Consider the following 27,934-nt stretch of genomic DNA (forward strand, 5'->3'; position numbering starts at 1 on the left):
GCACTTTGGAAAGTGGACATCCTTCATCGGAACCCAGGAAACAAAACAAGTCACTTTTAAGTTGCAGCAAGGGTGGTGGAGGTTTGGATACGACAAAGAGAATTTCTGAACTTTCAGCAAAAATGGGAAAAGTGAAAGATACAATGAAAAAATCAGGGAAAAAGGTGGCATCAGGAACAGTAAGGATAGTCTGCGCGGTAGGCAGGATAGACTAAGTGTCAAAAAAGAATGTGAAAGGGAGACAGATATACTTACATTATTATATTGATTGCCGTGTACTATCTTTACATATTCTGTGGTGGTGCTGCTGCAAATAAGAATTTAATTGGTCTATCTGGGATATATGACAATAAAATACTCTTGATTCTTGATACTAGAACAAAAAGCAAATCAATAGATAATTCTGCCTTATGTTATTCACTACTTCATTTTCTCCTGCGTTCTATCCTATCACACAGTGTAAGTCTTTTATTCTCTCTGCAACTGAGCACCAACTCTCCCTTTACCTTTAACTACAGGGTGGCACAGTGGCGCAGCGGTGGAGTTGCTGCCTTACAGCACTCACAGTGTCGAAAACTCGGGTTCGATCCCGACTACGGGTGCTGTCAGTTTGTACGTTCTCCCCGTGACCGAGTGAGTTTACGCCGAGATCCTCAGTTTCCTCCCACACTCCAAAGACGGCCAGTTGTGTAGGTAAGATAATGTTAATGTGCCGCAATCGTGTCCGACCCGGTGCGGACCCGGTGGGCCAAAGGGCCCGGTTCCACACTGTATCTCTAAACTAAACTAAACTATATTTAAAACTGTGTTTATCTTTATCTTTTCTCAGCTATGAATAAAACTTATCATCTCGAAATACCAATGTTGTTTCACTCTCTAAAGCTGCCGCCAGACTTAAGTATTTCCAGCAATGTACTTTCTTTCAGATTTCTGTAGGTCCAGAGGTTGGTACAATCAGGGAAGGAACACTTCAACATGACCTCCCCCGAATTCTGGGCTGTGAGCTGGGTTTGCAGGAGCCATTATAAATTTTCACTGTCTACTAATTGATTCAAATTTAGCAAAATAAAGCTAGAAACTAACAATATGAATATTCATTGTGCTTTTCTTTGCTCCAATAAAACACACTTAAATTAGCTAGAAGCCTCTGAACTAAATTGAAAATCTGAAAACCGCATTATGAATGTGGTACGAAGCAGGCTTGCTGTCAACAAGGGCATTCCTACACATTAATAATCCCCCCATGAATAGAGCGCAACATGCTGCTCATAAATCTAAAACGGCAGTTCTCTGCTTCAATAGAAAAAAATAACTTCCATTTAATCTGCTGTTTGGGTGGTAAACCACACTTTGGCATCTTTTTAACTGTGACTCTCAAGTTCCAGACACATGACTTCCTCCTTTCTGGAATGACATTGTTGTTAATTGTTACCAAAATAAATCACAGAGATCTTTTTTCTCCTTGTGGGAAAGAACAAAACTAGAAATCATAAATGTAAAATGATCTCCAGGAAATGAAACAGGAAATTGAGAGGGGGCTTTACACAGAGAGCAATAAGAACGGGGAACTCATTATGCACAATGTAGCCGAGGTGGACGGATGAACTGAAGGGCAAGCTGGATTGGTACATAGTGGGAAAGGGAATAGGAGTTTCCAATGATCCACTTATTGGAAAGGTGGTGGGGACTTGTGGTAAATATAAACACAGCATGTACTGGGTGGATTGAATGACCATTGTCAATGCTAGTTATCCTATCTAAATCTACCTCCACAAGTGATCCCTACCTTTCTCACCTAACTATAGCGGCATAAGGGTCTACTCCCTCATGTTCCCATCCGCCTTCCCTCTCAATGCATTTACACTGTTTACCTTTAGTTCATTATGTGGTAATGAGTTCCACATTCTCACCACTCAGTGATCATCTTACATTGATGGTCTCAACTTGTGTTCTTTCCCACAAGGACAAACATCCTTATTTGTTTTGGTAAACCAGAGTGACTCTAGGATGGAGAAAGTCCTGTGTCTGGAGTCAAAGAAAAGCCAACGTGTGGTTTACCTCCCAAGAAGTGGATCAGTTACATCCCCCTCCTCCCCCTAAAGCAGAACATTATCATTAAATTCTGGCTGCAGCAAATTTGCTGCCTAAACATTCGCTTTTATAAAATCACATTTGAGTTGGCAGTAAAATGTCCTTTTTTAAATCAGATCTCTGGGGTCATGCAGAAGAGTTACAGAAAAACCTCTGGAAAAGTAGAATGAAAACTCTCTATTAGTAAAACGGCTTGGCAATTTAAAAATAAATGCACTATCACTGGTCAACTGTTTCTGCATGTTTAGTAGGTTAAGCAGTGATCTAAACGAGGTGGTTAAAATGAAGTTACCTAGGATCGAAATGAGCAAATTTCTCAGAAGCGATAATGCACAAAACAAGGAGACAAGCACTTTTTCATTCAAAGGTAATTGGAAACCTGAAACTCATTTCCGCCAAAAAGGTTATGACTGCTGGGTTAATTTAAATTTTCAACATATCTAAGTATATCAAGTAATATGGATGAAAGCCACAGGAGTTGAACAAGAGATCAACCGTGATCTAATGGCAAAACTGAGTTAAAGGGTTGAATCTCATGTTCGCTGGTCTCCTAATGCTGATGGGTAATAAAGATGATGCTGATAAAGATCCTCAAGGTACATGGTGCTACTCAGCTTTGGGTAGCATCACTGGGAAGGGTGTGTGAAAGAGGTGATTGGTTCAAGAGTCTGATCACAGTGGGGAAGAAGTGGGAAGTCTGGATATCTAGGCTTTCAAGATCCTGTATCTTCTCTCAGAAGACAGGAGACAAAACAGAATGGCCAGGCATGGTTGCAAATACTTCCAGCCTTCCTGATGCAATACACTGTGACGATGGACTGGATGGAATATAGTGACGAGCTTCTGATGGGCTAGGCTGGGCAGATTCAGATGGTCAAGAGCAGAGATGCTTCGATAGAAGCCTGAAAGCATCCTAGTGGACATGTCAAATGTCCTCAGGCTCCTAAGAAAGTAAATAGGTCTTTGCACTTTCTCGATCGCCACATCAGTGTGAAGTGATCAGGGTAGATTGCTGGTAATATGTATGCCAAGGAACCTGAAGCTCTCAACCATTTTTACAGCAGCTCCATTGATGAGGACCGGGTTGTGTTCACCTCTTGCTTCTTTCGGTCAACAGCTAATTCTTTCATTTTGCTGGCGTTAAGGGGAAGGTTATTGTCCTGACACCATGACACAAGGTTCTCGATCTCTTTCCTGTAACTTGGTTTCATCTTTGTTGTGGATACAGCCAACAACAATGGTATCATAAGACTCACTTTAAAATTCAGTCGTTCAAAGGCACAGCTACATCCTTACCCTCTCCTGAAGAAGTTCAATCACTTGCTGGATACATTCATTGACAGAGCAAACATCAGTCTTCAGAACCAGCTCAGGAGCTTCTGGTTTCTCATACTCTGAGTCAATACCAGTGAACCCTGCAAGAAATCAACATTAGATCACAGTTCCACGGCTAGTGACTAACTTTTCAATTTAATAAAAAGAGTTATGCCACTTCAATACAATAGTGCTGAGAAAGTATACATCCATATTATGGACTTGGCAAACTGGGAGCTTCGGTTTTTAAGTTAACCATTTCCCGTTGGAACACAAGGAACCCGGAGACACATAAGTGATTAGTTATTGGCTGCTTAACCCACGTCTTACTGCGTCCCATTTCACCTTGTTCACTCGCTCTTCTTCCCTCTCCCATCAGGCATGAGGTACAGAAGTTTGAAAACACACCCCTTCAGATTCAGGGACAGTTTCTTCCCAGCTGTTATCAAACAACTGAATGGTCCTCTCATCAGCTAGAGTTTGGTCCTGACCTCCTATCTACCTCATTGGAGACCTTTGAAATATCCTTTATCCTTTATCTGTACACTGTGGATGACTTAATTGTCATCATGTATAGTTTTTCTTTTGACTGGGTAGCACGCAAACAAAAGTTTTTCACTGTATCTCGGTACACGTGACAATAACGTAAACTAAACCGATCGCATGGAAACCTGCACGGTCACAGGGAGAGGGGAAGAGAGAGGGGAGAGAAGATGGAGAAGTGGCAGTGGAGGGAGAATTAGCTTCATAAAGACAACTGGATTTGTATTTATGAAGTAAAATTCCATAAAACTATGGGAAACAAGTGACCCGAATTAAAGATCTGGTTTAAATGAAGCAGGCTTTACTCAACTTGGGAAAGACAGGAAAGTGGAGCTGCCAATTCCTAAGTGAAACTTGCTGGTATATGGATGCAAGAATATTAGATGAGATTAGAATCCAAATTTTCTTAAAAAACCCAGAGCCATGTAAACAAAACATTACTCTAACAAAAGTCTAGTCAGTCTGAAGAAGGGTCACAACCCGAAATGTCACCCATCCTTTTTCTCCATAAATGCTGCCTGGCAAGCTGAATACTCCAGTGTCTATTTTTGGTATAAACCAGCATCTGCATTCTTTGCTTCTGCATCAAAAGAGTTGCGCAATAAAATTGAACTATCACTATTGGTTAGTTTGCCACTCTAAAATTGTGTCTTACTTTTCACTACCTTTCATACCTTCAGTAATATTCATAAATGTCAAAGATCATTCAATCTCACACAAATTTACATTTCGAATCACCCCCATCACTGCAATCCTACAAGTGATGTTCACCAAATTTTGCTGAACAATTTTCCCACGCAAATAGTTTGTTCATAAATAAAACCAATTTGCCAGATGCTTTCCATAACACATGCATAGGCACATAAAAACCGACAAGAAACAAGTTGTTATACTATAATATCTTGCTTACACAACATCCATTTTTTAGTTCCTTCAGCAGATGATTATTGTGCCCCACAATGAAACAGAGAAAATAATAAAATAGGATACTCCAAATGAGGCCATTTTATGCATTTCCTACCAAGTACAAGGTAATGGGAGAGTTTGAAACACAGTGTCGGTAGTCTGTTCCATGTCAGGGAATGTAATGAGAGGGGCCCAGAATTAAAAGTAAAGGATACAGCACGTTAAAGATTGATAGCTTTATGTTTTTCAGAACAGTAGTTTTTACTGTTGCTCGTAAATCATCTACTGTTACTACATGTACAGTGCCCTCCATAATGTTTGGGACAAAGACCCATCATTTATTTATTTGCCTCTGTACTCCACAATTTGAGATTCGTAGTAGAAAAATCACATGTAGTTAAAGTGCACATTGTCAGATTTTAATAAAGGCAATTTTTATCCATTTTGGTTTCACCATGTAGAAATTACAGCAGTGCTATGCGGTCATAGGGAGAATGTACAAACTCCGCACACACAGCACCTGAGGTGCACATACAGCACCTGAGGTGCGCATACAGCACATGTTGAACACCGGTCTCCGGCGCTGTGAGGCAGCAGCTCTACTGGTCTAAATGTTGTTGTAGTATCAGAGAAGATTTGTGGGGATCAGAGAAAGCCTCTATCGATGTATAAAGTGTGTAGAGGTTTAGGCAAGTTTCTTAATAAATACTTCCATTGTGGGATGATGTAGTTTGGGAGGAAGTGAAAAATATTAGATCGCATAAAAGTGATAAAATGTTATTCAGGGCTTTAGCATCCATGAAAGTGGATACATCACTAAGGTCAATGTGATAAATCCGAGGTAATTAAAAGCAGCAAGGGAGAATATTGTTGAGGCTCTTGCTGCTTTTTTTAGTCCTTCTTGGCTGCAGTGGAGGTTCCAGAGGATTGAAGGACAACGAACATTATGCAATTGTTTGGACGGGAAAGGAGGAATAAACGCTACGTAAGTGAAGGATAATAGTCAGCTTTTGTGATCAGTAGGGTTCCAAATTACTCATTAATTACTCCCATGCTTTTTGTTAGATATATTACTGAACTAACCTTCGATGTTTAGGAAGGAGCTGTCGATGCTGGTTTAAACTGTAGACACAAAAAGCTGGAGTAACTGGAGAATGGATGACGTTTCGGGTCAAGACACTTCTTCAGTCTGAAGAAGGGTCTCGACCCGAAACGTCATCCATTCTCCAGCTTTTTGTGTCTATCTTCAGTTTAAGCCAGCATCTGCAGTTCCTTCCTAAACATTGCAGGTTAGTTCATTAATATATCTAACTAAATCTATATTCAGTCTGATGAAGGGTCTCGACACGAAACGTCACTCATTCCTTCTCTCCAGAGATGCTGCATGTTCTGCTGAGTTACTCCAGCTTTTTGTTTTTAACCTTCAATGCTATTAAATTTGCAGATGATACAGAAATTGGCCACATGGCTGACTATGAGGTATCTTCACACTGCATAGAATTATAGATGGTACAATTAATTGAACAGAAAAGTGGCAAATGAAATTTAACCTGGAGACGTGTGACGTAATACATTTAATGAATAGGACAAGGCAAGAAAATATAAAATAACTGAGAGGATATTGAATAATGTGAGGAAGAAAGGGTCCACAGATCCTTAAAAATAGCACAACAGATCAGCGATGATTTAGAAGGCACATTATTAGCCACGGTATAGTCTATAAAAGTGGGGAAGTTAAGATAGAACTGTTTATGACACTAGTTAGACCACAACTTCATATCTGCATACTGTTCCGATCACCAGATATTGCCAGGGCTGGAAAAATGGACTAAGAGGAAAGACTAGATAAGCTAGGGTTTTCTTCTGTGGATGACGGTCACTGATATGTGCATAAATACAAGAGCCTATTTCCAGGCAACTAGCAATTGAGACAGAAGAGATCACAGATGCTGGTATCTTGAGCAAAAAACAAACTGCAGATCAGGCAGAATCTATGAAAGGAAATAGACGTTTTGGGTTGGGACCCTGTTTAGAACTGATGAACAATTAATGGAGATTCAATTAGCTAATACATTTCGAATCCCACTGTCTACGACTTTCTTAGTCAATGATACTTTCAAATACCACCAATGTTTGTCAACTGTCACAAACCACTTGACCATCAAAAAACTGAATGATTTTTAAACGTTTGTCTCAAAAGTGTTCTCCTGTCATATTTATCGGGACAATTAAATTCTTGCAGCAGTAGCGCAACAGGTTTGTAAACACAAACTTCAAATCTCTTCAAGTTAGCAATGCTGATCACATCTTAAGGACAGAGGAGTTCAGGGAAATTAAATGGAAATATTCAAAGATTTTGAAAGTGTTTGAGAGAAATGCAGGAGAAACCATTGCCACTGCCAGGAAGGCGAAATGCCAGAGCACCTAAATTGAAAAATGAATAGGAAAGGGAGCTGCAGAAGATTCTATTAATTTTATTTTTTTAAAATTTGTTGGGAATTGGAATACACTATGAAAGGTTGATAGACGTAGATTAAATTGTAATCTGGAAAGGAACTTTATATATACACGTGAAAAATTGAAGGATTATAAGAAGAGGGATGCAACTACTCGGATAGTTTTTTCAAAGAGCTGACAAAGTCACATTGAATTGATTAACTTCTTTCTTTAGCGTGAGATTCTATGCAAAGGTTCACAGCTTTGAAAGATGAAACAATGGGTGGAGGTAGAAAAGAGTGAATGGTGATCATTAGCTGTTTTTTAAATTAGGTATTTTTCAGTATAAAGATTTTATTTTCTACAAATCAAAGTTAAGTAAACAAATTAAAATTACACATCAGTGCAAGCCCATCACCTATAAGCTTGCCCATTTTCTGCTTGTATTGTTCTGATACGTACCTTTTATCTCACCAGCTCTGGCTTTTTTGTAAAGTCCCTTCACGTCCCTGCTCTCACAGACATACAGTGGAGCATCAACAAATATCTCAAAAAAAGGCAGACCAGCAGTTTCGTGTATGCTTCTGCTATTTTTCCGATCCTGGCAAATAGAAGATTACACCATTTACAAGATGAGAAACATTGAAGATTCTGACATCATTTTATAAGGCAATAGTTTTTAGTGAAATAATAGTTTTCCATTGTACATGAAATAAATTTGTTTTAACCATACCTTGGGTTTACCTGGGTTCATTAATTTCTATTTTGTGTTACGAGAGATCATTTTATTTTTTTAACCATAAATCAGGGTTTACCTGGGTTGATTAACTTCCATTTTGTGTTACGTGAGAGACAATTTTATTTATTTTAACCATGCTTTTGGTTTACCTGGGTTCATTCATTTCCATTTTATGTTCTGTGAGAAGCAATCTTTTTTTTAACCATGTGTTGGGTTTACCTTGGTTCAATCTTTCCACTTAGAGAAACAGAAACACGTACAGGCACACACGCACCTCCATAAGATTGCATAAAGTACATTCAAATGCTCGATGGAAGGGGAAGGAAGGAATGCAGACAGAAGACAGAAGAAGAAATGGTGCAGTGGGGGCAGGCAGAGGGGTGGGTAGGGTGTGGGGGAATTTGCAGAGAACGTGTTTCGATTCATGTCTTATGGAAGGGAGAGCAAATTCATAATAGTGATAGTTGTGGGATAGAAACTTTCTGTAAGGCAGATTAGGTTGAACTGCAATTTAAATACTTTATAATACCAAGATGTAGTTCAAACAATGGTGCTCAAAATTAATGACAAACATAAGCTTTGTGCAATAAACATGCCAATTCAATTTAGAATAACTGTTTCCAAAGGCTCCATCTACTGCTCATAATTGTAATTACATTGTTATCAGCAAGTAAATGTGGAGTTTGCATTCTAAATGCATACCATGAGACCATAAAACATAGGAGCAGAATTAGACCCATCGAATAATCCACGATGCAAGTCGAATCGGTAGTAAAGAAGGGTAATGCAATGCTAGCATTTATTTCGGGAATACTAGAATACATAAATAGGGGATGTAATGCTGAGGCTTTATAAGGCGCTGGTCAGACCGCATTTGGAGTATTGTGAGCAATCTTGGGCCCCATATCTGAGGAAGGATGTGCTGGCGCTGGAGTGGGTCCAGATGATCACGAGACTGATCCCAGGAAGGAATGGGTTAACAAATGATGAGCGTTTGATGGCACTGGGCCTCTACTCGCTGGAGTTTAGAAGGATGAGGGGGGACCTCATGGAAACTTACTGAATAGTGAAAGGCCTGGATAGAGCGGATGTATAGATGAGAGTGGAGAGTCTAGGCTGGAGATTCTAGCCTCAGAATAAAAGGATGTTCCTTTAGGAAGAAGCTGAGGATGAATTTCTTTAGTCAGAGGGCGGTGAATCTATGGAAGGGGTTATGGGGAGAAGGCAGGAGAATAGGGTTAAGAGGGGAAGATAAATCAGCCATGATTGAATGGCAGAGTAGACTTGATGGGCCGAATAGCCTAATTCTGCTCCTATCACTTATGAAGTTATGAGTCTGCTCCGTCATTCGATCATGACTGATCTATTTTTCTCTCTGAACCCCATTCCCCTGCCTTTTCCTGTAACCTTTGACGCGCAAGAAGCTGTCACTCTCCGCTTTAAAAATACCCAATGACTTGGCTTCCACAGCATCACCTCCCTCTGGCTAAATTCCACTGATTGTGAATGATCCATGATCATATAGAGTGGCGGTGCTGGGTCGATGGGCCGAATGGCCTACTCCTGCACCTATTGTCTATTGTCTATAGTACGGGTGTCAGGGGTTTATGGGGAGAAGATTGGGGTTGAGAAGGAAAGATAGATCAGCTATAATGGAATAGCGGAGTAGACTCGATGGGCCGAATGGCCTAATTCTGCTCCTATAACTTATGAACTTATTAAGGAGGCAAATGTGAATGATATTGCAAACACGAATTAAACAGTGAAATGTTTATGTGGTGAAGATTAAATGAATAATAACTGTAAGAAAAAAAATTCTTGAAGGTATACAAATGGAGCAGTACCTTTGCATAGGGAGAAATAAAACTGGCAAGGCACACAAGTCCAGCATCTGCAAATAGTCTGGCTACTTCAGCAATACGTCGAATGTTCTCTTCACGGTCCCCTGGGCTAAAGCCCAGGTTTTTGTTCAGACCTTGTCTAATGTTGTCACCATCCAATGTGTAGCAAGGTATCCCATGGCAAACCAAGTACTCTTCCAGTGCCATGCTGACTGTTGTCTTACCAGCTCCAGACAAGCCTATCAAATAGAACCAAAATTATAAATAAACTAAGCACACTTAATAAAAATATCTTCTGCAAACAATGTTACAAAACACATCCTCAGGACATTCCAAAGCATTTCAGCGTTAACAGATGACTGATCGAAAAGAAAACTGAAAATGCTAGAAATAGTCAGCAGTTCAGGCAGCACAGAAGTGAAAAAAGAAAACCATTTTATGCCATTAGCCCATAAAAATCATTCATTGAAACATTAACTGTTATTCTTAGAGATGTTACTTGATGGGCTAAATATTTCCAGCATTTGTTTTTTTTAAATTGGAGATTTCAAATATTCAAAGATCAACACTTCTGATTACTTTATTAAATATTGATGGCCATGCTTAGCTGACGACGCCACTATCATTGGATTATGTAACTACTAGAAAAGTTCTACCAGCTGTGCCACTGTTCACAAAGACATTGCAATGTTTCTGAAGTACTGAAAATGATACGCCAAGGCAAAAGGAAGCAAAGATAATCCAAGAGGCAGCACAGTGGTGCAGCTGGTGGAGTTGCTGGCTCACAGTGTCAATGTGATTCTAACCACAGTGCTGTCTGTGTGAAGGTTCCACGTTCTCTCTGTAACCACGTGCAATTCCTCCAGAATTGCGGTTTAATTGGTTAATTGGCCTCTTGTAAAATTCCCTTTAATGTGTTCGGTGTGGTTGAAAAAAATGGGATCATATAGAACAAGTGTGGTTGATGGTCAACAAGACTCAGTGGCTCATAAGGCCTGTTTCCCCGTTGTATCCCGAAATAAAACTAAACATGAACAAACAGGACCGAGACTGGGACTGACTTTGAACCAGGACTTGTTGACATTTACTTGATGTTTAGTTAGGATGTGAATAGAAGCTTGGCAGGAAATACAGTGCCCTCCATAATGTTTGGGACAAAGACCCATCATTTATTTGCCTCCGTACTCCACAATTTGAGATTTGTAATAGAAAAAAATCACATGTTGTTAAAGTGCACATTGTCAGATTTTAATAAAGGCCATTTCTATACATTTTGGTTTCACCATGTAGAAATTACAGCAGTGTTTTTACATAGTCCCCCATTTCAGGGCACCATAATGTTTGGAATACAGCAATGTCATGTAAATGAAAGTAGTCATGTTTAGTATTTCGTTGCATATCCTTTGCATGCAATGACTGCTTGAAGTCTGCGATTCGTGGACATCACCAGTTGCTGGGTGTCTTCTCTGGTGATGCTCTGCCAGGCCTGTATAGCAGCCATCTTTAGCTTATGCTTGTTTTGGGGGCTAGTCCCCTTCAGTTTTCTCTTCAGCATATAAAAGGCATGCTCAAATGGGTTCAGATCGGGTGATTGACTTGACCACTCAAGAATTGACCATTTTTTATCTTTGATAAACTCCTTTGTTGCTTTAGCAGTATGTTTGGGATCATCGTCTTGCCGTAGAATGATCAGCCGGCCAATGAGTTTTGAGGCATTTGTTTGAATTTGGATGAATAGGATGTGCCTATGCACTACAGAATTTATTATGCTAATACCATCAGCAGTTGTATCATTAACGAAGATAAGTGAGCCAGTACCTTCAGCAGCCATACATGCCCAGGCCATAACACCCCCACCACCATATTTCACAAATGAGGTGGTATGCTTTGGATCTTGGGTAGTTCCTTCTCTCCTCCATACTTTGCTCTTGCCATCACTCTAATATAAGTTAATCTTCGTCTTATCTGTCCACAAGAACTTTTTCCAGAACTGTAGTTGCTCTTTTAAGTATTTCTTGGCCAACTGTAACCTGACCATTCTATTTTTTGCAGCTAACCAGTGGTTTGTATCTTGCAGTGTAGCCTCTGTATTTCTATTCATGAAGTGACAGAAATGCTTCATGTCATGTTTCTGAAGTACTGAAAATGATACGCCAAGGCAAAAGGAAGCAAAGATAATCCAAGAGGCAGCACAGTGGTGCAGCTGGTGGAGTTGCTGGCTCACAGTGTCAATGTGATTCTAACCACAGTGCTGTCTGTGAAGGTTCCACGTTCTCTCTGTAACCACGTGCAATTCCTCCAGAATTGCGGTTTAATTGGTTAATTGGCCTCTGTAAAATTCCCTTTACTGTGTTCGGTGTGGTTGAAAAAAATGGGATCATATAGAACAAGTGTGGTTGATGGTCAACAAAACTCAGTGGCTCATAAGGCCTGTTTCCCCGTTGTATCCCGAAATAAAACTAAACATGAACAAACAGGACCGAGACTGGGACTGACTTTGAACCAGGACTTGTTGACATTTACTTGATGTTTAGTTAGGATGTGAATAGAAGCTTGGCAGGAAATACAGTGCCCTCCATAATGTTTGGGACAAAGACCCATCATTTATTTGCCTCCGTACTCCACAATTTGAGATTTGTAATAGAAAAAAATCACATGTTGTTAAAGTGCACATTGTCAGATTTTAATAAAGGCCATTTCTATACATTTTGGTTTCACCATGTAGAAATTACAGCAGTGTTTTTACATAGTCCCCCATTTCAGGGCACCATAATGTTTGGAATACAGCAATGTCATGTAAATGAAAGTAGTCATGTTTAGTATTTCGTTGCATATCCTTTGCATGCAATGACTGCTTGAAGTCTGCGATTCGTGGACATCACCAGTTGCTGGGTGTCTTCTCTGGTGATGCTCTGCCAGGCCTGTATAGCAGCCATCTTTAGCTTATGCTTGTTTTGGGGGCTAGTCCCCTTCAGTTTTCTCTTCAGCATATAAAAGGCATGCTCAAATGGGTTCAGATCGGGTGATTGACTTGACCACTCAAGAATTGACCATTTTTTATCTTTGATAAACTCCTTTGTTGCTTTAGCAGTATGTTTGGGATCATCGTCTTGCCGTAGAATGATCAGCCGGCCAATGAGTTTTGAGGCATTTGTTTGAATTTGGATGCAATGACTGCTTGAAGTCTGCGATTCGTGGACATCACCCGTTGCTGGGTGTCTTCTCTGGTGATGCTCTGCCAAGCCAGCAGACAGTGGTCATTGACAAATCCACACCTGACTCCTGAAGAGTGTTTCTGATCTGTCGGACAGGTGGTTGGGGATTTTTCTTTATTATAGAGAGAATTCTTCTGTCATCAGCTGTGGAGGTCTTCCATGACCTGACAGTCCCTTTGCGATTAGTAAGTTCACCAGTGCTCTCTTTCTTCTTAATGTTGTTCCAAACAGTTGATTTTGGTAAGCCTAAGGTTTGGCTGATGTCTCTAACAGTTTTATTCTTGTTTCTCAGTCACATAACGGCTTCTTTGACTTTCATGGGCACAACTTTGGTCCTCATGTTAATAAACGGCAATAAAAGTTTCCAAAAGTGATGAAAGACTGGAGGAAAGACTGGGTGCTGAGAGCTCTCTTATGCCTGCATTAAGGAGGCAATTAAACACACCTGAGCAATTACAAACGCCTGCGTCGCCATGTGTCCCAAACATTATGGTACCCTGAAATGGGGGGACTATGCATAAACATAGCTGGGTTTCCACATGGTGAAACTAAAATGTATAAAAATGGCCTTTATTAAAATCTGACAATGTGATTTTTTCTATTACAAATCTCAAATTGTGGAGTGCAAAGGCAAATAAATAAATGGTGGGTCTTTGTCCCAAACATTATGGAGGGCACTGGATATCTAGACTTTTGATTGCTTTGAGAGCTAAACAGGGAAGAGGTGGGCAATATTGCAGAATTTAACAGAACTCCTGGCAGCATTTGTAGACAGAACAGGGAAACGTTACCTGTAAGCCATACTGTGCACCCACGAAAGCCACCTCTGGTTCCTACAACTTGTCCACGCTTGTTCCTGCTGACATGATGAGCCTGAAAGGTGACATTGGTTGCTCTCTGTTTACCCTGTAAGATTGCAATAATGGGAAATTAATGCCAAGTACAATATGATTAAAGTTATTTCTTATGGAAAAAAAACCAATGCACAACTCTTTACTGATAGCTGGAAGACTGATAAAAGCACATAAATAGAAAGCACATAAATACTCACCAGCAAATCAATTAGGGAAGTTGCACTGAACTTCTCTAAGAATGCAGAACTTAATGGCCAACAGCAAACTCCATTTCCAGACAATTATCTTGAAAAACTCTAAATACCCTTTTTTAAGCTAAAGTTAAAGTTGTGCAGAAACCACAATATCCTTTCAGTTATCAAGAAGCCAGCACAAAAATGGCAAGGTCACCTAATGATTGAAGAATAGGGACGAGAATCTTAAATTTGACGCGGTGAGGAAATGGGTTTGAACGGAAGGTGAATGTGATGGGGCAGGGCCACCATAATGCTGAGATGGACTGAAGGGTGCAAAATTTGATTTGGTTAAAAAGGCATGGGAATTGCCAAATCAATAATTGCGAATTGGGCAGTGAGGGTTTTGGTGGTTGATCGCGATGTTAAGGAGGTGAATGAAGTTGGAAGCTCAACTTTGGGTTAAATGGGAAGCATTGATTGCAAGTTGTCATATTTCTCTTGAGTTGATATTTAGGGACAAGGAACATGTAGTGAGGAAATGGAGTTTGTGGCGAGGTTAGGGAAGACAGTGGGTTTAGCCTGCCTAGTGTAGAAATGAAATGAACAATGGATAAGGGCGACACGGTGGCGCAGCGGTAGAGTTGCTGCCTTACAGCGAATGCAGCGCCGGAGACTCAGGTTCGATCCTGACTACGGGCGCCGTCTGTATGGAGTTTGTACGTTCTCCCCGTGACCTGCGTGGGTTTTCTCCGAGATCTTCGGTTTCCTCCCACACTCCAAAGACGTACAGATATGTAGGTTAATTGACTGGGTAAATGTAAAAATTGTCCCTAGTGTGTGTAGGATAGTGATAATGTGCGGGGATCGTTGGGCGGCGCGGACAAGGTGGGCCGAAGGGCCTGTTTCCGCGCTGTATCTCTAAATCTAAATCTAAAAAAAAAATCCAAGCCTGGCTATAAATCGTAAGTATGTATCAGAGCTATATTCCGTGCCCAACTCAGTTCTTGGCTCAGTGAAAAACTTTTGACATTAGATGACAAAATACCCTGGACAATTGTGCAACACTTTACGGGATAGGAGTTAAAAAAAAGAAAGTCATGGGGCAAAAGTTTACTCCGTGAAAAATGTTTGGTCTATTGCCTCTAGAATGTTCAGTCTGTTGCTTGGGACAGCAAGATAACAATTACTAAGATTTACACGGGGGGGCGGGGTGGAGGGGAGTACATTAAAGTTGCTAAGAAACAGTAGCTCGCAAAACAACAAGAAAACAATAGTGGGAGAGGAGTAATCTAAAACTGCATGTTCAAGTAACTAATGCAACAAAACTAATCTCACCAGAAATCAACAGAACATCATGACATGATATGTCTTGAGCCACAACTTCCAGTTGTTCCAATCTACACTCAAAAGACCACAAAATCACCCTTCTAATTAAGACTGCAATGCATGCCTAAACTGGTGATGTAGCGATTGTGGGGGTGGAGATGGGAGGGGAGGGGGAGGTGATTCTGTATTTATGCTGAATAATGCAGAGCTGTGGAATGTTGTCCATGCAACTGTGTAGCACAAGTTGAACTGAAGGAAGCATTGTGGGTCAGTGGGAGGCAGAATCTGAAAGGAATGTGCCTTTCCTCCTCTGCAGTAAGCTGATCAGACGGGCCAGAGAAATTACTACAATGGAAATAAACTTCCTTCTTCGGTTTCATAGCTTCAATCATCTCAAAATAAATTCACAAACTCTTTTGACATTTACACTGAAACTGTTGACCAAAGCAACAACACTCAATTTGTTTTCAGGTGGAGATTCATTACACATTTAGATCTCATGGGAAATGTATAAAAACCTGATGTTTTATTTTTGACATAGGAGTACCAAAAATATTAAATCCCTGGTCTCCTGTCCTGATGTAGCTTGCTGTCAGATAGTTAACCAGGTGCCAGACATCTGCATATATGCATATAAACAACTTTGTGTGGCTAATTCCACCCTCCCTCACCCCAGTTTTACTGTCGTCCTGTTGAGTTCCTCTGTTTACTCGTCGTTACCTATCCCAAACCAAATAATGCCCCGAAGAAGAGTCTTGACCCGAAACGTCACCCATTCCTTCTCTCCAGAGATGCTGCCTGTCCCGTTGAGTTACTCCAGCTTTGTGTGTCTATCTTCGGATTAAACCAGCATCTGCAGTTTCTTCGAAGCAATGCCCCATATTTCCTTGATTATTGGTGCTTTTTGCATATCTTTCATTCATTTCTGCTAAGTACCATCTATATCTCTTGTTCCCCTTTCCCGTGACTCAGTCTGAAGGGTCTCGACCGGAAACATCACCTATTCCTTCTCTCCAGAGATGCTGCCTGACCCGCTGAGTTACTCTAGCTTTTTGTGTCAATCTTCGGATTAAATCAGCATTTGCAGTTCCACTCTCCACAATAATAGTGGCAGCCTTGTGGGATCAAAGAAAACACCTAATGTCCACAGGCAGTTCACAGTTTTAGAACTCAATTGTAAATTGTCTCCACACTGTCCTGACTCACCTGGAGAGACAGGGCACGTACGTGAGGATGCTATTCATTGACTATAGCTCTGCCTTCAACACGGTCATCCCCACCAAGCTCATCACCAAACTCCACCAGCTAGGCCTCAGCTCGTCGTTATGCGACTAGATCCTGGACTTCTTGATGGAGCGACCGCAGGCAGTGAGAATGGGCCCACACCTGTCCTCCACTATCACCCTGAGTACCGGCACACCACAGGGCTGTGTTTTGAGCCCCATGCTCTACTCCCTATTCACACACGACTGTGTTCCTGCATTCAACACCAACACCATTGTCAAGTTTGCAGACGACACAACGGTGATCGGGCTGATCACCAACGGTGATGAAACAAACTACAGAGTGGAGGTGCAGAACCTGGCGGACTGGTGTTCAGATAACAACCTGTCCCTAAACACCTCCAAGACAAAGGATCTGATCATCAACTTCCGTAAGTCACACAACGGGGAATACGCTCCGATCTTTATCAACGGGGACAGTGTGAAGAGAGTGTCCAGCTTCAAGTTTCTGGGCACTCACATTTCGGAGGATCTCACATGGTCTACTAACACTGCTGCGCTGGTCAAGAAGGCAAAGCAACGACTGTTCTACCTAAGAACACTGAAAAAGTCTGGTCTACCCCAACAGCTGCTAACGACCTTCTACCGCTGCACCATAGAGAGCATCCTAACGCATGGCATCCCTGTGTAGTATCTCAGCTGCACGGAGGCAGAGAGGAGAGCTCTTCAGCGGGTAGTCTATAGAGCTCAGAAGACTTATCGGAACACAGCTACCAGCCTTGGAGGGCATCTACAACACACGATGCCTCAGAAAAGCCACCAGCATTCACAAAGACTCCTCACACCCCTGCAATAGTCTGTTCTAACTTCTACCTCACTAGGGTCTCGATATCCCACAGCTCCGCTCTTGCTCCCCCTCCATCCAATTGTAACAGGGACAGACCCCCCCCCCCCCCACCTACCCCATCAGCCATTGCAAACAGCACATAATCCTCCAACATTTTCGACATCTTCCCATCTCCAGCGATCATCCCATACACTAGCACTATCCTACATACTAGGGACAATTTACAATTTTACTGAAGCCAATTAACCTATATACCTGAGACAGACACAAAAGCTGGAGTAATTCAACGCGCCAGGCAGCATCTCTGGAGAAAAGGAATCGGTGACGTTTCGGGTCGAGACCCGTCTTCAAAAGTCACCTATTCCTTTTATCTCCAGAGATGCTGCCTGACCCGCTGCCTGACTACAGCTTTTTGTGTCTGTCTTCGGTTTAACCAGCATCTGAAATTAAATTATTTGATTTTGTTTTATTGGTCAAAATAAATGAAATTTAAATATTTGAAAGAGATGCCATGAGAAACTACTCTGAAATTCAATAAACTTCAAACATCAATCTTTGGTCAAAATGTCCAAAATTTACTTTATTCGAACAAATAAAATTCTTATAAAAGGTGGATCAGCACCGGCGACAACCAAATTCACCTGGCGACAACCTACGACAGCGCCCACGACAGGATACGACAAGCTACCATCATTGGCGTCAAGCCAGCTGTCGCCGAAAAATTTCGAACAGAATAAAATTTCCGCGACGAGCCGAGATCTGCTACGACTCATTGGAGACGACTCACGACCATGCCCGCGACACCCCGGCGACCGTGCGGTGACAGCCTAGTCGCCGGCAGTTGCCTTAAAAATCGCCTAACTGGGACAGGCCCTTAACTCGTTCCTTCCCACCCAAACCACACCCTCCCAGGTACTTTCACCCCATCAGCAATCGCAGGAGATGCAACACCTGTCCCTATACCTCCTCCCTCGACTCCGTCCAAGGATTCGGAGTCTTTTCAGGTGAGGCAGAGGTTCAATTGTACCTCCTCCAAACTCATCCACTGTATCCGCTGTTCAAGTTGTGAACTCCTATATCTCGACGAGACCAAGCGCAGGCTCGGCGATCGTTTTGCTGAACACCTCTGCTAAGCCTACCTGATCTCACGTTTGATAAACACTAACTCCCCCTCCCATTCCCACACTGACCTTTCTGTCCTGGGCCTTCTCCATTGTCTTATTGAGGCCCAGCACAAATTAGAGGAACACCTCATATTCCGCTTGGGCAGTTTACACCCCTGCGGTATGAATATTGACTTCAAGTAACCCATGGCTTCACTCACTCTCGATCCCTCCCCCCTTCCCAGTTCTCCGACTAGTCTGACTGTCCTCATTTACATTTTATCTATTTGCTTTGTTGTTACCTTATCCTGGCTAACAATGATCTATTCTACATTTCCCTTGATCTCCATTCGGTTTATCTCGTTTTCCCACCTTACACTTCCTTATCTCTGTATCTCCCTCTCCCTTCACTCATTCCTTCTATCCAGAGATGCTGCCTGTCCCTTCTGGGTTACTCCAGCAATTTGTGTCTATCAAGTGTTACCTGAAGTTAGAGAAGCCAATATTCAGACCGCTGAGGTGTAAGCTGCCCAAGCAAAATATGAGGTGTAGTCCCTCCAATTTGTGCTGCTCCTCACTCTGACAATGGAAGAGGCCCAGGCCAGAAAAGTCCCTAGTGAGGGCCTCATCTCTGATGGAAGAGAGGAACCCCCATTCCCTAAAGAATGAGGACATCTCAGATATTCTGGAATGGAACACCTCATCTTGGGCGCAGAAGAGGCGTAGACGGAGGAATTGGGAGTAAGGGATAGAGTCTTTGCAGGAAGCAGGGTGGGAAGAAGTGTGGTCTAGATAGCTGTGGGAGTCAGTGGGGTTATAATAAATGTCAGTCGATAGTCTACCGCCTGTGATGGAGATGGTGAGATCAAGAAACGGTTGGGAGATGTCAGAGATGGTCCAAGTAAATTTGAGCGCAGGATGGAAATTAGTGGTGAAGTTGATGAAGTCAGTGAGTTCTGCATGGGTGCAGGAGGTAACACCGATGCAGTCGGCAATCTAGCAGAGGTAGAAATTCGGGAATAGGGCCAGTGTACGCCTGGAACAGGGATTGTTTGGAGTACCCTACAAAGAGGCAGGCGTAGCTGGGGCCCATGGCCACGCCTTGGAGGAAATGGGAGGAGTCGAAGGAGAAGTTGGTAAAAGGACCAGCTCTACTAGACAGAGGAGAGAGTTGGTAGAGGGAAATTGGCTGGTTCTGCGGTCGAGGAAGAAAAGGAGGGGCTTTAAGATCTTCCTGGAGGTGTAGAGTGACTGAACATCCATAGTAAAGATTAGGGAGTGCGGGCCTGGAAAACGGAAGCAATTGATGAGACGAAGGGCTTGTGCAGATGTCTTGGACATTGGTAGGGAGGGATTGGACCAGAGGGGATAGGATGGAGTCGAGATATGGGGAAATTAATTCAGTGGGACAGGAGCAAGCAGAAACAATGGGTCTGCCAGGCTAGTTCCGTTTATGGATTTTGGGGAGAAGGTAAAACCGGGCCGTGCGGGGCTGGGGAATGATAAAGTTGGAGGCTTTGTAGGGCCAGAAGTGATGAAATCACAGCCGGAAGTGATAAAATCAGAAATGGTCTGTGAGGTTATGGCCTGGTGCTCAACTGTGGGATCATGGTCCAAGGATAAGTAGGAGGAGGTGTTCGAGAGTTGGCGCCTGGTCTCAGTGAGATAGAGGTCAGCACGCCAGACTACCACAGCACCTCTCTTGTCGGCGGGTTTGATGATAATGTCAGGGTTGCTGCAGAGTGAGCAGAGGGCTGTACATTCAGAGGGGGAGAGGTAGAGTAGGTAAGGGAAGTGGAAAAGTTGAGACAGTTAATGTCACACCGGCAGTTAGAAATAAAAAGGTCTAAAGAGGGTAGAAGGCCGTCTGGAGGAGTCCAAGAGGAACGGGACCGGTGGAGACAGGAGCAGGGGTCGTCACTGGGTGGCGAGGACTCCTTTGCATTGAAAAAGGCTAAGGCGACGGAAGAAAAGCTCTACGTCGTGGCGGACCCAGAACTCATTGAGGTGGGGGCAGAGGCGAACAAATGTGAGGCCTCTGTTGAGGACGACTGTTCCGTATCGGAAAGGGGGAGGTCAGGAGGGATGGTGAAGACACAACAAGAGTGGGGGTTGTGGTCGCAGGTGTGTGGACGAAGGTTGAGGCGAGGTCTGGTGGGGGGATGGTGGGTTTTCAGAGGAGAGGGGCATGATGACCAGTGCAGAGGTGGGGAGTAGCTGGGGCCACCTGATTAATAGAGGGGGAAGGGGAAGACCCAGGGGAACTACCACTGAGGTTCCCTGTAGGAGGGGGAGAGCAGTAGGACACGGGAGAGTGAGACCCCGTGGTGTGGCGTCTGCATCGTGGGGGCTGTGGGCCTGGTACTGAGCCTGGAACTTGTTAAGATATTTCCATTTTAAGCAAAGCCAATTAAATTGAAAATAGAAAATCAAAACATTGTAGATGTGAAACATCTGGTGAAATCGGAAAATGCCAGAGATGCTCGGATAGGGTGGAGGCCTGCTTAATTCACAAACAGCCTGTGGTGTTGGAGGAACTCAGCAGGTCTGACGGTATCGGTGAAGGGAATGGACAGATGGCATTTTAGGTAGGGTTCTTTGTTTTGACACCTTTTGCAGATGCTGTTTGACTGGTTCAATTACATCAGCACTTTGTGGTTTACTCAAGCTTCCAGCATCTACAATTCCTCGAGTCTCTACCTAAAACATGAATATATGTTTTCTTTCTCTCCACAGATGATATCTGATCAGCTGAGTATTTCCAGCATCCATTTTGATACAAACAACTCCTTGTGCTTTGCATGTTACAGTTCCACACGTTTTACTTTGGAGGTAAACATTTTTATTTCTGAAGGTCTCAATCCAAAACATCACCTCTTCTATTCTCTAAAGATGCTGCTTGACCCGCTGAATTACTCCAACATTTTGCGTCAATCTTATTTCTGAAGGGTCAATAACCTGATATGTTGACTCTATTCCTCTCCACAGATACTGTCCACCCTTTTCTGAATTACAAATGGAACACGTATTGAACTCCATTATCCTACCAAAAGTTTTTTTAAATTTTAGTTGCCAGTTTTTGTGCAGATCTCTCACATACCCTGCCTTACCATAAACCACCAACATTCCCCCCTTCCTTCCCCACTTCCACCATGGCGTCTCACTTGCTCAGCCTGTCTCTCTCTTTTGCCCAAACTCCTACTCCTCTCTCCTATTCCTCTCTATCTTCCTCTCCTTCCCCACTATCTGCACTTTCTATTAATGTCTCCTGCCTTCCGCCCTCCATCCTCCACAGCTCTCTCTCCATTTATCGCCCGTCACCCTCCTGCTCTGCCTTATCTGTCCTCTCTCTGACTAAGATTTCCCTTTCAGACAGCGAGTCTTGCATTCTCCTCTCCCCTTTCCCCCATCTTCTTCCTCGTCTTATTTCCTTTCCTGTGCATGTTAAAACTGAGGCAAGATCAGTCACTTGTAATGTTAAATCATTATTTTCTTTCTTTGGCGTTTACTATGTGGACTGAGGGCCTGTTCCAATGAGGTATAACTCTGGGACTCTCCAACACCCAATTTCGTGCTATCAGATCTGCAGAATATATTTCCAGTAATCCCATATTTCAGATTTGCTACAAATTCTTCTTCCACATATCGACAGGGCAGCACAGTGGTAGAGTTGCTGCCTTACAGAGACAGATATCCGGATACGATCTTGATCATGGTTGCTGTCGATATGAAGTTTGTATGTTCTCCCTGTGACCACGTGGGTTTTCTCTGGGTGCTCTGGTTTCCTCCCAATGTCCAGGGTTTGTAGGTTAATTGGCTTCTGTAAAATTGTAAATTGTCCCTGTGGATAGTGCTAGTGTACGGGGGATCGGTGCTCAGCGTGAACTTTAGTGGGCCGCAGGTCCTGTTTCCACGTTGTATCTTGCGAGTCTAAAGTCTACCTGATCCGCAGAGTATTTCCAGCAACCCCATATTTCAGATTTGCTGCAAGTTCTACATATATATCACTGTTGCACCAAGTTGTAATTTCCTCATTTTCTATCTCTCAGTCTCTGTCCTCTACCCGGCCACACCTGCACACATCAACAATTCATTTTCCTTCCTTGATGGCACCAAAGAAATGACATCATCTGGATCACAATGGAGAACATACGAGCGGCACGGTGGCGCAGTGGTAGAGTTGCTGCCTTATAGCGAATGCAGCACCTGAGACTCAGGTTCGATCCTGACTACCGGCACCGTCTGTACGGAGTTTGTACGTTCTCCCTGTGACCTGCGTGAGTTTTCTCCGAGATCTTCGGTTTCCTCCCACACTCCAAAGACGTACAGGTATGTAGGTTAATTGACTGGGTAAATGTAAAAATTGTCCCTAGTGTGTGTAGGATACTGTTAATGTGCGGGGACTCGGTGGGCCGAAGGGCCTGTTTCCGCGCTGTATCTCTAAATCTAAAAATCTAAATCATACCTTCACAGTCATTTAGTTTGTTCTCTCCACTCCTCCCTGTGCAACTTAAACCACTTATATTTTCTTACATTTCCAATTCTGAAGGATTAATAATTCCTTGAAATAATATCTCTCTCCCGTCTACAGATGACATAATTTGCTCAATATTTCCTGCATTCATTTTTATTCATTTCAGATTTCCAACAACTGATATATTCTGCAGCTGTTACACATAGTTTCGCTGGGAAAAGGGTTATAATTTGCCATGCTATTTCTCCAATTCAACTTCCTCTATTTCTAAACTGATAAAACAGATCATTTAAAAATATTTATTCCCTGCTCTTTGATAGCTTTAAAAGTAATTGTTTTGCACCTACACCCGTCCTCTCTCTGGTTCCCAAATTCCCCTCCCTGCCTCTCCCTCACTTCCAGGTTCTCTCTCTCCCCCATATCTCTCACACTCTGTCAGATTGCATCACAGCTTGGTTTGCCAGGTCCACAGAAAATTGCAGCCCAGCCCATCACACAGAGCAGACTTTCCACCATTGACTCCGACTAACACTTCACGCTGCCTCAGAGCAGCAGCCAACATCATCAGACTTGTCCACCCTGTGTCCACCCCATTTCTTTGTCTCGCTACTCCCGTCGGGCTGAAGGTACAGAAGCTTGAAAGTGCGCAAAAGCACTCAGGAGCAGGTTTGTTCACCTCTGTTACCAGGTTTCTGAAAGGTCCTTTTACAAGCCAGGGTACTGTCCGATTCACCTCCACCCCATTGTAGACATTGGGCTTTGTCTTTGGAACTGTAGTGCTACAATGTTGAGAACTATCTTCCCCTGTGCTCCACCTATTGTACTGTACAAGCACTCCCCCACTTACGTAATAGGTGACTTACGTAAAGTCGCACTTACATAAATAATTCACAATTCGTAACATAAACAGTTCACAACAGGTGGTCCAGTTTCCTGAATGACCTGTTACTGCAGCCACGTTTATAGAATCATTTCAGAGCAATCTGAACTTATTGGGATCTTATTGAAACATATAAAATTCTTAAGGGGTTGGAGAGGCTAGAAGCGGGAAGATTGTTCCCGATGTTGGGGAAGTCCAGAACCAGGGGTCACAGTTTAAGGATAAGGGGGAAGTCTTTTAGGACTGAGACGAGAAAACATTTCTTCACACAGAGAGTGGTGAGTCTGTGGAATTCTCTGCCACAGAAGGCAGTTGAGGCCAGTTCATTGGCAATATTTAAGAGGGAGTTAGATGTGGCCCTTATGGCTAAAGGGATCAGGGGGTATAGAGAGAAGGCAGGTACAGGTTACTGAGCTGGATGATCAGCCATGATCATATTGAATGGCGGTGCAGGCTCGAAGGGCCGAATAGCCCACTCCTGCACCTATTTTCTATGTTTCTATGTTTCTATGAACAGAGAAACCACTGATCCTGAAAATTTTGAAGGGATATTTTAAGGCAAGTTCAGCCAAGCCCGGGTCATAGCACCGAGTGATTTGGATGTTTTTCAGCAGTTCGGTTGGGACCCAGCAGGTTTAGAGAGGCGGGACATACAGATTTGCCGTAATCCAAGGGTTTAATAAAAGTGAGAAACACATATTTAGCGATGGGAGGATGACAAAGGCTTCCTGTCTGCTTCATAGATATAAAAGTGTTGTCCGGGCTCACTGCTCTTCCAGTTTGGGCAAATGTCTGTTGCAATATTGGGAATGCGAACAAGATTTAGGGAGGAGATGGTGAGCAACTCCCAGCCAAGTCACCGACATCTTCCTCAAGGTGCACCAGCAAGCCCTTCTCCACCGACTGCCACACCCTCCGGTTGACGTGGCTGTTAATGCGGCTCACGTTATAGCCCCTGGTCGACAGCGCTTTCTTCAGGCCGTCGCCACCAACTGGAGGTGCCCGATCACCGTGAGCCTCCCTCCCCTCTCACCAGCCGGCGGTCGCTTTGTCCACTCTGCCGCTCCCCCCTCCGCCGCTCCCCCCTCCACCGCCACCTCCTCCTCCTACTTCCCCTTCTTCTGTCCCAGAGTCACCGACATCTTCCACCTGAATCAGACTGATTCAGTATGAAGAAGGGTCCCGACCCGAAACATCATCAATCCATGTTCTCCAGAGATGCTGCCTGACCTGCTGGGTTACTCCAGCATTGTGTTGTTTTATGTATTAACCAGCATTTGCAGTTCCTTGTTTCTACCTAGTTTGAAGGTGATTTCGACCAAAATCTGACTCATGTACGAGTTTATGGAATGGACACCTTACGTAAATCAAGGAATGTCTGTACTTAAGTTTGACTTGATTATATTTGTGTAGTATTATCCGATAACAAAATGTTTCATTGTACCTCCGTACACGTGACAATAATAAACCTAACCTCGTAGTCGCTCATGGTGTGAATCGCCTCTTCCACCCCTCCTCCCTCTCCCCTTCCCTCTTCTCCTCCCTCTTCACCCCAAATTCCCCCACCACTCCAACTTCCCCTTCCTCCACCTCCTCACTCCAACCCTCTCACCCTCCTCCCTCCACACTTCATCATTCTCCCTGTTATTCCTCCCCCTCCCAACCCACCCTCTCCTTTCCCTTCCCTCTATCCCCTTCCTTTCATTTCCACATCACTCCTCTCCTCCCATACCCTCCCTGCCTCTCGCTCTTCCCCCTCCCCTACCCCACATCCCCCTCTTCTCCATCACCCTCTGACTCTCCCCTTCCTCCCCAACCCATTCTCCCTCCACCCCTTCTTTTCCCAATCCCGGACCCCAATATCACGCCTTCCAATACTCTCCTACCTCCCCTTTCCACACCCCATTCCTCCCTTCCCCCACCCCTTCCTTCCACCTCTGCCCCATTTCCTCCTCTCCCACTCTCCCTCTCCTCCCCACACCATTTCCGCTTCCACTTCCCATCTCCTCACCCATCCCTCCTCTTCCCCAGATACCTCTCCCATTCCTCCCCAACTCTCTCCCACTCCTCCCCAACCTTCATCTCTCTCCAACCCCATCCCTTCCTCTCTCCACCCACCCCCTTCCTCTTCACCCCACTCCCTCTCTCCTATTCTCCCACCCCATCCCATCCTCTTCCCACCCCTTCTTCCTTCCTCTCTTCTCAATCCCCCCCCCCTTCGCACCACCCCTCTCCCTCTCCGTTCCCTCTCTCCCCCTACCTCTCCTCATCACCACTCCTTCCCCTTCCTCCCCTGCTCCCCTTCCCCTCCCCGTCCCCTCAATCTCCTCCATCCTCCACCACCCTCATCTCTCTCTCCATCCCCCTCCTCTCCCTCTCCCTCTCCCTCTCCCTCTCCTCTCCTCTCCCCCTCCCCCTCCCTCTCCCCCTACCCCCTCCTCTCCCTCTCCCCCTCCCCCTACCCCCTCCCTCTCCCTCTCCCCCTCCCCCCTCCCTCTCCTCTCCCCCTCCCCCTACCCCCTCCTCTCCCTCTCCCCCTCCCCTACCCCCTCCTCTCCCTCTCCCTCTCCCCCTACCCCCTACCCCCTCCCTCTCCCTCTCCCCCCCCCTCCTCTCCCCCTCCTCTCCCTCTCCCCCCCCCTCCCTCTCCCTCTCCCCCCCCCTCCCTCTCCCCCTCCTCTCCCTCTCCCCCCTACCCCCTCCTCTCCCTCTCCCCCTACCCCCTCCTCTCCCTCTCCCCTCTCCCCCTACCCCCTACCCCCTCCCTCTCCCCCTCCCTCTCCTCTCCCTCCCCCCTACCCCCTCCCTCTCCCCCTCCTCTCCCTCTCCCCCTACCCCCTCCTCTCCCTCTCCCCCTACCCCCTCCCTCTCCATCTCCCCCCCCTCCCTCTCCCCCTCCTCTCCCTCTCCCCCTACCCCCTCCTCTCCCTCTCCCCCTACCCCCCTCCCTCTCCCTCCCCCCCCCCTCCCTCTCCCCCTCCTCTCCCTCTCCCCCTACCCCCTCCCTCTCCCCCCCCCTCCCTCTCCCCCTCCTCTCCCTCTCTCCCTCTCCCCCTCCTCTCCCTCTCCCCCTACCCCCTCCCTCTCCCTCTCCCTCTCCCCCTACCCCCTCCTCTCCTCTCCCTCTCCCCCTCCTCTCCCTCTCCCCTCCCTCTCCCCCTCCCTCTCCCCCTCCTCTCCCTCTCCCTCTCCCTCCCTCCTCCCCCTCCTCTCCCTCTCCCCTACCCCCTCCCTCTCCCCCTCCGCTCCCCTCCCTCTCCCCCTCCCTCTCCCCCCCCCCTCCCTCTCCCCCCTCCTCTCCCTCTCCCCCTACCCCTCCTCTCCCCCTCCTCTCCCCCTCCCTCCCTCTCCCTCTCCCTCCCTCTCCCCCTCCTCTCCCTCTCCCCCTACCCCCTCCTCTCCCCCCTACCCCCTCCTCTCTCGCCTACCCCCTCCTCTCCCCCTACCCCCTCCTCTCCCCCTCCCTCTCCCCCTTCCCTCTCCCCCTCCTCTCCCCCTCCCTCTCCCCTCCCTCTCCCCTCCTCTCCCTCCCCCTCCCCTCCTCTCCCCTCTCCCCCTCCTCTCCCCTACCCCTCTCTCCCCTACCCCTCCCTACCCCTCTCTCCCCTACCCCTCCTCTCCCTCTCCCTCTCCCCTCCCTCTCCCCCTCCTCTCCCTCTCCCCTACCCCCTGTCCCTCTCCTCTCCTCTCCCCTACCCCCCTCGTCTCCCTCTCTCCCTCTCCCCTCCTCTCCCTCTCCCCTCCCTCTCCCCCTCCCTCTCCCCCTCCCCTCCCTCTCCCCCTCCTCTCCCCCTACCCCCTCCTCTCCCTCTCCCTCTCCCCCTCCTCTCCCTCTCCCCTCCCTCTCCCCCTCCCTCTCCCCCTCCCCTCCCTCTCCCTCTCCCTCTCCCCCTACCCCCTCCCTCTCCCCTCCTCTCCCCCTCCTCTCCCTCTCCCCTCCCCTCTCCCCCTCCCTCTCCCCCTCCC

General features: G+C 45.2%; 1 protein-coding gene across 1 annotated transcript in view; it reads right to left on the reverse strand.

The window, feature by feature from the left end:
• The window catches only part of LOC144591079 (bifunctional 3'-phosphoadenosine 5'-phosphosulfate synthase 1-like), a 48,132-nt gene extending 34,144 nt beyond the window's left edge, over positions 1-13,988 (reverse strand). Inside the window, exons 1-4 of the mRNA XM_078395399.1 lie at positions 13,877-13,988; positions 9,874-10,109; positions 7,753-7,891; positions 3,388-3,506 (exon numbers count right to left, since the gene is read on the reverse strand). Of these exons, the coding sequence (XP_078251525.1) occupies positions 3,388-3,506; positions 7,753-7,891; positions 9,874-10,077 (462 nt within the window). The 5' untranslated portion in view covers positions 10,078-10,109; positions 13,877-13,988. The remainder of the gene's footprint in view (positions 1-3,387; positions 3,507-7,752; positions 7,892-9,873; positions 10,110-13,876) is intronic.
• Positions 13,989-27,934: the final 13,946 nt, after the last annotated feature.

This window comes from Rhinoraja longicauda, unplaced genomic scaffold (assembly GCF_053455715.1).
Source record: "Rhinoraja longicauda isolate Sanriku21f unplaced genomic scaffold, sRhiLon1.1 Scf000546, whole genome shotgun sequence".
Lineage (NCBI taxonomy): Eukaryota > Metazoa > Chordata > Chondrichthyes > Rajiformes > Arhynchobatidae > Rhinoraja > Rhinoraja longicauda.